The sequence below is a fragment of the Arachis ipaensis genome, chromosome B01 (genome assembly GCF_000816755.2).
Source record: "Arachis ipaensis cultivar K30076 chromosome B01, Araip1.1, whole genome shotgun sequence".
NCBI lineage: Eukaryota > Viridiplantae > Streptophyta > Magnoliopsida > Fabales > Fabaceae > Arachis > Arachis ipaensis.
This window is the reverse complement of record NC_029785.2, coordinates 15,590,984-15,601,997: the sequence shown is the minus strand read 5'-3', so window position 1 is coordinate 15,601,997 and position 11,014 is coordinate 15,590,984. Positions and strand designations below refer to the sequence as shown.

Below are 11,014 nucleotides of genomic sequence, written 5' to 3'. Positions count from 1 at the left end.
AGTGTCCCAAGGATCTTCAATTCAGTTTTCAATCCATGCCATCATTCCAACACCATCAGGTTGCACTCTCAGTTGAACTCTCACTCATTCCAACAATGCCGTCGCCTCTACCAAAAGAAACGATAACTTCCACTCTCCATTGGTAACTAACTAATTAACTATTTTCTTCACTCGTCATTCTTCACTACCTTCTCTTTAAGTTCTTCACCCTTGTTTGTTTGTTTGTTTCTATGTGTGCTTATGTATCTTGAATATGTTGAACAGTTGATTATTAGAGTAAATTTGGAAATTTGATACATTTATAATTCAATAAATCTGGTAATAAATTGTATAATTGACTTATGAATATTCCAAAATTTACAAAGTGATAGATATTGTGAAACACAGTAAGTTGAGATATATATTTAGATGAGAGTACAACACAGTAAGTGATAGATATTTCCAAAACTTATTGAGATATATTTATAATTCAAGTATCATCTAAATATATATCTCAATAAGTTGAGAGTACAACACAGTAAGGTTGCTTTTTCAAGCAAATTGGTCACCTTAAAAGATTCAAATTTCTATGCTAATAGTGTATCAAAGTTGATCTCTATGATATATATACAAAGCAAAACTTGTAATACAAGGTGGTGTCTTCCATCTTCTCTTTTTCTGCTTCATATTCTGAAGTTAGCAATTGTGTGTCATCAAACTTAGATTGGCAAGAACGCAAGCAAGGTGACTCATCACCGTCTGATCACGATATCACCAGGTGACGGCAGATATCATGGGGATTGGACAAGCAACTACGATGTATCATTGCAAGACCTACAGTTACAGGATTTGATTGATGATAATGAGCAACACAAGGATGCATAACTATTCATCAAACTCAACATTCAAAAGGTGGTTCCAGAGTATTTCATTTTGATGTTTGAGTAGCAACTTAGATTCAAATTTGTTACTGACATGGTATTGAAATATGTTTACTTGTGTGTTCATACATTGACCTAGAATTCATGCTCCAAAATTTTCAAATTTAGTCTGATTAGTCACTTGTCAATGCTTGTGCATGGTAATGCCAGCATGCAAGCTTTGGCTTATTAGTGGATGGAGAGTTATGACATCATTCATTAGAAAGTGTGGCATCTGTATGTTCACAATGTGGCATTCTCTTTCTTTTTTCTTTTTTTTTCCACTCAGATTATTATGCATGGATCATTGTTGGTTGTTATATTTTTTTTGCAGTATTTTTGATATTATGAATTTGATCTCTACCCTCTTCTCTTTCCCATTTAGTATTTGAGAGAGTTATATTAGAGTTTAGAGATGTAGGCCTGCTACATATACAAGCATTTTTGGCTTACAAGTTATACAAGTTGGCCCAAGTCCAAGAAAAAAACACGTGCACTACTCCTTTAAATTGAGCGTCCAACGCACGCGCCTTACAACACGTTCATTATGCTGCACTTTTCCTCTTCTTCTTCAATCAAAACGCAAACCGTCAAGATTCAAGCGACATTCGAAACAAACTATGATTCTGCGAAGAGTAGAAGAAATCAAGAAGAAAAGATACAAATCTCCATAAAAAATCACCAGAAAAAATGAAGAAACATTATTCAAGGTACTGTTTTACTGTTCTTCTAGGTTTTTTTTCTAGATTGTCTCTGCCATGTGCCTCATCCTTAACCAGCAAAATATTAAAAGATTTCAAGAAGAACTGTCTCCCCTTAATATTGGGTGTATTTCTTAAATCCTTTGGGTGTATTTCTGTAATCCTTTGGGTTTATTTCTGTAATCGTTTGGTTTATTTCTGTAACCGTTTGGGTGTATTTCTGTAACCATTTGGGTGTATTTCTATAATCCTTTGAGTGTATTTCTGTAATCGTTTGGGTGTATTTCTGAAGTTCCATTATCTTCAAAACAATTTCAAAACTTGATTTCACAAACCATGAAAATCGAAAAAAACAGAAGGAAATCGAAGGCAAAGAGAGAACGCACAAAAGAGATCGAACAAATTTGGCAAGAAACTTGAAAAAGGAAACAAAATCTTTTGAAAAATGGAAGTTATATATTCACGCGTTAATTGATTTGGATTGATTTAAAAGTTTATTAAAGAGGCCCGTAACATAAGCAGCGCGTTTATGTGGTTTCGTTCTCTTCAGACTTGTAAAGCTTGTAAGTGCAAAACACTTATATGTAGAGATTAATTCTTAGATATATAATATTAGTGTACTTCTTCTTGTAAACTTAAACTTTTGGAAGAAGTAGTTCATGACATACTATCAAAACTTCTATGATCTAAAGGTTTAGTCCTTTAGAGTTTGATCATTGTTATTAAAAATCTCAGCATAAAACAAACAAAAAGAGAAAGAAAAGAAAACCTATACAAAATTTATGCAAACCCAAAAAGAGGCTCTTGCATGAAGGGACGTGTTTAAGATTTAACCATGTATGATCTCCTTCTATAAACCTAAGCTTTTGGGAGAAGTGGTTTTATGATAAGTCATGCCTACATCTAAACCATTTCTTTCCCCTAGATGAAGTGATTTTACCAAGCCATATTCAGGTTTTGGTACAACTAAGGATAAATATCTATGTGAATTTGGTAGAATGAAAATTTCATATATTATTTGGCTACTAAAGTATTATTGATTGGTGTTTTTGATGAATTTATTCTATTTTGTCCCCATTTCTTTTTTGATGATCAAAGATTGACGCAAACTTTAACATATGGGTTCTCATGGCAAATAGAGATAACCACAAGATACAACTACCTGAAATTGGTGGTGACCCTTCTGTGAGTCTCTAAATACATTGAGTTTCATCATTTTTGGGTCTCGCTTTATGCATATAAATTTGAAAAGCTTGCTTTGGTTTTTCCTTCTTCGCAATTCCAAAACTTAGTAAAACTTTTCAAAAGAATATAATATTTTATTGTCAACTTAAGCTATTATCTATGTTGTGACATACTATGCTTTGAATGGATACAACTTTTACCACCACTATATTAAAAGATTAAGGCGGAATAATTATGCCTCGTTATGTATACTCATTGTTCAATCATTGGAGGCTTTTGAAGCTATCATGCCTCACAACAAAACAGCAAAAATACCTTGTCCATTGTTTCAGATTCAAATATGATTAAGTCAATCTAACCCAGCTGATCTTTTCAATACAGGTGATATGTCAGACCAGGATCTGAAGTTAATCTGGATTCTCTTGTACAAGATGCTATCAGGCTAAACTCCACAGTAAAAGGTGTGTTCATTAGAATTTCAAATCATTAAAAGTTCTTATTTTAAAAACTTTAATTTCTTTTTTCACGTATTAATTTGCAGGATACTTGCTCTGAGTTGTGCGAGAAATCTGAGGGTACAATACTATGTAAGCACCTCCAATTTTCAAAATGAAAAAATTGAAAACTTAACAATGAGGCCACTGTTTATTGCTTTTCAAATTTTCTTACCTTTTTTTATTGCTATCATACATACAAGAGGCACCATGTAAAATATTTAGCTAAAACTAATGAAAGTTTGTTTTGGTTTTTCAGTTTCAAGTGGACAAAGTCAGGCCTATGTTGATAAAAAGTGGTTTTCTAGATTACTGGAACTGAAGAAAAAAAAAAAAGAAAACTCACGATTTATACAGCATGGAAATTAGAAGTTCCTTGTACATAGTCAATTTGCAAATAGATTGTATGTATAAGTAATGACTCATCAACAAAATAATATCACACATTTACTTAAATTTTGCATATTTTCATACTTACAGAAGGTGAATATCATACTCTAAATCCTTACACTTAGCCATGAACATTCTACTCTGAGTCATTGTAGTAAGTCAGCATACTTAAGACTGAAATTAACTTCATATAATCCAAATACTACATTTCAAATGGCACTCAAGTTTATGCTATAGGAACTTTTATCCAAGGAGGAGATATTATTGGTTTGCTCTCTTCATATAAAAAATGTTAATAACTTCAAATTCTCAATCATTGTCATTACCACAAAAAAATATGTAAACAATTTCAATGTCCATCCATATTGATTACCAGACGAGCTTTTAGAGAACATGATCTGCAGGGAAGAATAAGTGATCCCAGCAAAGAATTATTGTTCAATATAGATATTCTACTTTCATCCCTCAACAAGGAATACCCCATTTTTTGCAATTCCAATGAGTCTATAGAGAAGTAATCTCCACATCTGCACTGATAAAACAGTTCTAATGCTTCTCCGTCATCTTCAGCCATCATATCCTCTAAGCTTAAATCTTCTGCAACATCAACAGCCGAGACATCACGCCTTGAACTTCGAAGCTCATTATCATAAAATAAACGAGAGCTTGAATCGCCAAGAACTTCCCATGCCTTTTGTACTTTGAGAAATCTATCTCCACTAATTTGATTGCTGCCGGATGCATCAGAAGATTTCAATAGCTTATCAGGATGTAAACTGAGTATGGCGGAGCGGTAACTAGCACGGATTTCTTCATAACTTGAATCTTCCTTGACATTGAGAACCTCATAATGCGTTTCATGAATGACATTCTTGTCCAGAAGCATTGTTACTTGTTGGACGTTAATTTTTACTCAGAAAGGCAAGGTTCTCTGCATTCAAGAGAGAAACATCAGCAACAAGGAAAATGACATATTATTATCAATTTAATGTTATTGTGTGGACAGTTTTCAGATTAATCTATTATCTATTATATATTACTAATTTTACAACCAAAATGTGCCACATGTCACGCCCTCATTACAATTAAAATCAAATTTTTTCCTCCAAAATTAAATAGTTCTTCCCTCCTTCCTACTAATTTTATAACTAAAATGTGCCATATATCATTCTCTCATTATAATTGAAATCAAATCTTTCCCTCCAAAATTAAAGAGTTCTTCCCTCCTCCCTCTTCTTTTATCTATCCCTTTCATTTTTTCAACCACTCTCTCTTTTATATATAGTTATCAATGACTAATTATAAATTTGACAATCAAAATGTGCAACATAACATTCTTTATTAAAATTAAAATTGGAATATTAAAATTGAAATTGAAATATAACTATATTATATATTATATTATATTATATATTACTATCTAATTTAATAACAAAATGTGTCACATCTCTCATCTACCTCTCTCCCTTTTGTTATTTCTCTCTATCATTCTCACTCTATATATAATTAATTATATATTTATATATTATTGTCTAATTTAATAACCAAATGTGTCACATGACATTTTCTTATTAAAATTAAGAGAAAATATTTTCTTCCAAAATTAATAAACTCCCTTCTTAAATTCTCTCATCTATCTCTCTTCCTTTTTCTATTTCTCTCTATCCATCCCACTCTCTATATAATTTATAATTTATATTAGTAATTTGAGAAATCAAAATCTATCACCCGATATTTTAATTATAATTAAAATAAAAATTTTTTCTTTCAAAATTAACAAACTTCCTCTCTATTCATTTTATTCGAGGCTAGTTCATTTTATTGTCTTCGTTCTTCTTGGTCTTAGCTTGAACGAGTGTTGCTGATACTAAGTTTGATCTGCCTGCGTGCTCCCACTCCCAGGGGAAGATGCACGTCTTCGGCTGGACTCGAGGGTAGTTCATTTGATTGTCTCTGTTCTTCTTGTTCTTAGATAGGACAAGTGTTGTTGATACTACCAAGTTCGAGGGAGATGCACGTCTTCGGGTGGACTCAAAGGTAGTTCATTTTATTGTCTCTGTTCTTCTTGTTCTTAGCTTGGACGAGTGTTGCTGATTTTGTAATCATGTGCGGGGTTGTTTAAAGAATATATGAAGTTTTGTCTCTAATGGGTAAATACAAAAAATAAATTGGGACAATTCTGTAAATATTTAAGGCAGCTCCATCAAATGTAACTCTTATAAAAATATGCATCAAATACTTTGTCCTCGTAAGTATATCACATGGATATATATGGTTCTTGTAATCTTGTCATTATTGACATTAGTTCCACAAACATTGGTGATAAATGAGGGAGGAAAAGAAAAAGAATAACTACTGACCTCTACTAAGTAGTTAGGTTTATAAAGTTGGTCCATCTCCTCTGGCTCTTTCTTATGCATCATTTCCGACTTCCCTGAACTTCAAAGCATGTATCCGATCAACCTGAATCCCTGGCATTCCAAATGCTGGTCCGTTCTTCCATTCCTGAGGAATTGAAGTTGCCGTGAGATGTGACATCCAAATTCCAAATAGCCCATAAATTGTTTTCAATAACAAAAACAATTGGCAATTTCCATGAAGCTTCCATGTTAAGGCATTTTTAGAACCATCCATTATTACAAGTTCTAGCTCCGGCAAACACCAATGTCACATGAGCAGAATCTTCCTATTTCAGCCACTAGCCAACTACCTCTATAGTCTACACTTACAGGAGAATGCTGCACAGCTTCTCCAGTAGTCCAGTATCTACGGGAACACCTTCACTGATGCAAGTAGGCCCATCAATCAAATTACGCTAGTCAAGAAGACAAGAACATTTGCCTTGAGCCACATTGTCCTCTACAGCACCTTGTGGCCTTTCCAAAGTGCTCACTCCTGATGTTGCATGTTGGGGCACCCTTACTGAGGACAGCTTGTCCTAAGACGTCCAAATGTCTCCCTCTTATGATTCTGAAATTGCCTTTGCTGAGCTGAAGGCCATCAAGCTGACTACATTTTGTTCTGCATTATAATGAGTTCATGCATCTTTGCAACATGGGGGACAAAAACCTGCATTAAGATGCTCTTGGATTGGCTCGTATCTTCCTAATTAAGTAGTTCTCTAAACCAATTCCAGCATCCACTATTCTAGTATGACCTGTTATTTCAATCTTGAGAACTTGCTCCAAAACATCTCTGCTCCTCACAACATCATCCACTTCACATATTAAAGGTATTATGATTGCCCAGGTATCCATATGAGGAGCTTCCCCATGCTCAAGCGATTTGGTAAGAACTCCACAAGCTTCCTCAATCTTACCAACATTGCAGAAACCCTTTACTAGGCCATGAATAACAGCAAAATACGGAGAAAAACCCTTAGACAGCATCTCCTTCATGTAGTTATTTGCCTCATCAAGCATTCCTTTGTCACATAACCCACCAACCAAAGTTCGATATGACACAACATTAGGCAAGCACCCATTGTTCTGCATATCAGCAATAACTTTACAAGCATCATGGGCGCGCCCTTCTCTGCAGAACCCCGATATAACAGTATTATAATGAACTATGTCAGGATTGCACCCTTTGATCTTCATCCTACAAAGAAGCTTGTAAGCTTCTCTAAGCTTCTTCTTCCTACACAAACTGTTCAACAAAGTGGTGTAAGTCAGAGCGTCAGGAACGAACCCTTTGTTCAACATATCCTCCAACAAATCCACAGCTCCATTCACTTGATTCTTCCTACACATTGCCTGCATCAGAATCCGGTAACACTCGATATCAGGAACAATATCTCTCTTAAACATTTTGTTGAACAGGTGGAAGGCAATGCTAATATCTCCATTCAAACAGAAAGCCCGCATGAGAATATTGTAGGACTGAGTATTGGGTGACACACCGTGCCTATGAGCATCCCTGAAGAGATCGAATGCAGTTCGAACAAAGTTACGGTGGGATACAAGAATCTCAAGAATGCGGTTGAGGTGTTTGGGCAAAGGTTTGAAACCGTATTGAAGCATAGTGTAGAAGGTTTTGAGGGCCTTATCGGGTAAATCAGCTTCGCCATAGACTCTGATCAAGTAGGAGAACAAGGTAGGAGTGATTGGGTAGGATTCGGATTTGAGGCGGCGAACAAGGTCATCGACAAGGGAGAATTGCCTTGAGCGGCCCAATTTGAGGATGAGAATGAGGTAGGTAGAGTAAGAATGGCAAAAGTTGGGATGGCGAGAGGCGCATTCGAAGATTTTTTTGGCAAGAAGAGGGTCCGATTGGGAAGCTATGAGCTTCTGGACTCTAGATGGAGACCCAATTGGGGAATTGGAGCGAGAAGAATAGAAAGATTGTTGGTTTGGGTTTTGTGAAAAATCGAAGGAGATGATGCGATGGGAAGACAGGGTGATTAGGGTTTTGGTGGAACGGAGAAATGATCTGTGCAGACTCGGTGAGGTCATGGTGGTGGCTCAAGAAGGTGAGCAGGCGAGGGCAAGTCAATGCTAATTGTGGGTGTATATTCGTGGTTAGTGTCCTTTGTTTCTGTTGAGGAGATATGGACACTGTGGGTGTTCGCAACGCGGTTTGGTTTGGTTTTTAGGGAAAAAAAAAAACATCCGATCCAATTGTAAAAAAATTAATTGGTTAGGTTTGGTTTGATTTTTTCCGAGGCCAACCAAACTGAATTGAAATTGATTGATTTGATTCGATTTTTCGATTTTTCACCATGACCTTCATCAACTCACCTTCTGTTTCACCAATGTTGTCACACTTTACTATTATCAAATTGCAGAAATATCACAAAAAAATAAAATAAGAACACTAGAACAGAGAACATTAAACTAAAATTAGAACTGCACAAATTAAAATTAGAACACTAAAATTAAAACAGCATAATTTGAAACCTCAAACCACAAATTAAAATTAAATAATTGAAAAACAGCAACCACAAAAGTTAAGTTAAATGAGAGAACGTTAATGGGGTCGAAATAGTGTTTCTTCGACCTTGTTTAATAGAAGACCTTAACATTCAACAAAGCATGATTTTCTTTGATTAGTGTCACTAACAAATAACGACGTACTAACACAATCACAATTAAAAACCTAGTTATCAAAACTAAACCAACAACCGATCGAGTTAGAGTACTTGGTTAATGGGTTACTGATTCAACCGTTAGATAACTGGTTAAGCCGGTTATAATTAAATAATAATATATGATATTTTTTTTCATAATAAGTTATTTTTATTTTATTGCTTTTAACATTGAATACCACTGAACTACTTTAGATGTCTACCTGATCAACAAAGTATAAACTAAAGAGTGCATATAAATGTTAACAAAATTTTTAAATCAATATTTTAGAGCCATACAAAAAATACAACAGAGATCAGTTCAGGAGACAAAACACAAAACTCCAATGCACATCTTTAAGTATTTATTACTAAAAGGTTGTGAGAATCGAATCGGTTAAGTGACGGATTCAATGATTCAATAGTACAACCGAGATCGAATCATAGTTGAATCGATTTAATTAAATATACAATCTTACCGATACATTCGTATTTCAGGTTCACTTCCACTACTTTCTGATTATTGCCTGAAATTTTAATGGATCTTCTTAGTGGTTTTGTGATGTCTAGCATCACTTTTGCCTTCAGCAATCGGTCCTCCTTACCCCTTATTGAAAACAGATCTGTCTCTAACACGCTCCCAAGTGTTTCTCCTACTTTGCTGCCCAGGTTTCTTGTTTTGCATTGTTCTGGTAATCCCCATAGCTGAACCCAAGTTGGAACCAAGGTTGCAAAAACCGGACCGGTCATTGAACCGGTTAAGTAATCGGTTTAATGGTTCAATAGTTCAACCGGAGTTGAACCGGTTTAATTAAATATAGAGTAAAATTATAAAAAATTCAATACATAATTTTAAAAATCCAAATTCTATTATTTCTAAACTAATAAAATTTAAAATTTTGTAATTTGACATAATATCTTATACATATTTTATCATTAAAAATTCACAAAATAAAACATTTCTAAATAATTTCTAAGTTCTAATTAAGTAATCAGCAACAATACTTATCAATCAACAACAAAAACTTAGAATAAAAAAATTTCAACGATAAAAAATATAAACTTACACAAAAACTTAAAACATCAGCAACTAAACTCACAAAAAACTTTCAACAGACTTCTAATAAGTATTCAACAAAAAAAAAAACTGAGAATCCAAAAACAGAAAACTCAGCCTCCAAAGCCAGAAAATCAAAAAAATTAAGCAAAAAATCTAAACCAAGCATCCAAACTAAATTCAGAATAACATTAGTAACAACCCCAATTCAAAATACAAAATCAACAACAACCATTCAAATCAACCATCAACCCCAATTCAGAACCCCATCAACAAGATTAACTCAGACAAATTAACTCAGCAAAAAAGCAAAAAAATTCAACAGAGTCATTTAAATCAACCATCAACCATTATTTCAGAAAATCAGCAACAACAAAAATTGAAGCGTGCTTACCGGCGACGGAAGGAGGAAGGAAAGTGAGCTCGGAGAGAGAGAGAGAGGGGGGCTCGAAGACAGAGGCTTGATGACGAGGACAGAGAAGACGAGTTCAGGGCCGACGACGGAGACTGGCTTGACAACGACGACAGAGACTGCGACGCCAAGAACTCTGAGCAGACCTTCTGGCGATGTCGAAAAGAAGGGGATCCAGGAGGCGAGGGCCAATCAGACCTTCATGAGGCGACGACGGCAACCGCTGTCTGTCACCGCCGGCGGCGAAAGTGGTGGCGTTCTGATAGGGTTTAGCATGGGCAGGTGAATTGTGAGAGAGAGATAAGGGGGGTTTTGGTTGGTGAATTGTGACTTATGAGAGAGAGAAGGCGTGTTCTGATTTTGTCTTTTAGAAATTCAAAAAAGGTCAGGTGCGAATTGACTTTACGTGAATTTGATATCTAGCGACTCTTAGTTATTAACTTCATGTGAAATCGACTGCACCTAAATTTTCACCTTCAAAAAATCAAAAATCTTTAAAAGTGGGTTGATTTTTAGCTATTAACTTCATGTGAAGTCGACTGCACCTAAATTTCCACCTTCAAAAAATAAAAAATCTTTAAAAGTGTGTTTGAAATACCTTTGAATAGAATTTTCAAAGGAAATAATTTTTTAGTTTGGAATGCGTATTATTTTTGTTGTGATAAAGATGCATGGGGTGTGGATACTCGTTAATATTTGGATAGCTAATTTTTTTCAGTAAAAAATTCACACTATTAAAAAAAGACTGAAATTAATTATATTTAAATAAGTATGTTTTTTATTTTATATTTATTACCTCTTCTTTATTTAT

The 11,014-nt window shown here is 34.7% G+C and overlaps 2 protein-coding genes and 2 long non-coding RNA genes across 6 annotated transcripts; 2 read left to right on the top strand and 2 right to left on the bottom strand.

The window, feature by feature from the left end:
* On the top strand, positions 1–1,528 carry LOC107647141. The gene is made up of 2 exons (XR_002358783.1): positions 1–142; positions 703–1,528. It is a non-coding gene; the product is annotated as an uncharacterized LOC107647141 (long non-coding RNA).
* Positions 2,716–3,997, top strand: LOC107647135. The gene is made up of 2 exons (XR_002358784.1): positions 2,716–3,372; positions 3,539–3,997. It is a non-coding gene; the product is annotated as an uncharacterized LOC107647135 (long non-coding RNA).
* On the bottom strand, positions 4,019–4,555 carry LOC107626193 (DPH4 homolog). The gene has a single exon (XM_021108240.1). It carries the CDS (start codon positions 4,553–4,555, stop codon positions 4,019–4,021), a length of 537 nt encoding a protein of 178 aa, XP_020963899.1.
* Positions 5,983–10,582, bottom strand: LOC107626184 (pentatricopeptide repeat-containing protein At4g01400, mitochondrial-like). 3 transcript variants are annotated; one of them, XR_002358782.1, is made up of 3 exons: positions 10,186–10,581; positions 6,399–8,411; positions 5,983–6,174 (listed from the first exon to the last, which is right to left on the bottom strand). XR_002358782.1 is itself a non-coding variant. In XM_021118026.1 (2 exons), the coding sequence occupies exon 2, from the start codon at positions 8,121–8,123 to the stop codon at positions 6,744–6,746; it is 1,380 nt and encodes a 459-aa protein (XP_020973685.1). In that variant the 5' UTR covers positions 8,124–8,438; positions 10,186–10,582; the 3' UTR covers positions 5,983–6,743. The 3 variants fall into 3 exon arrangements, 2 of the variants coding, with proteins under 2 accessions (XP_020973685.1, XP_020973683.1); XM_021118026.1 differs by having other exon boundaries at positions 5,983–8,438; positions 10,186–10,582; XM_021118024.1 differs by having other exon boundaries at positions 5,983–8,411.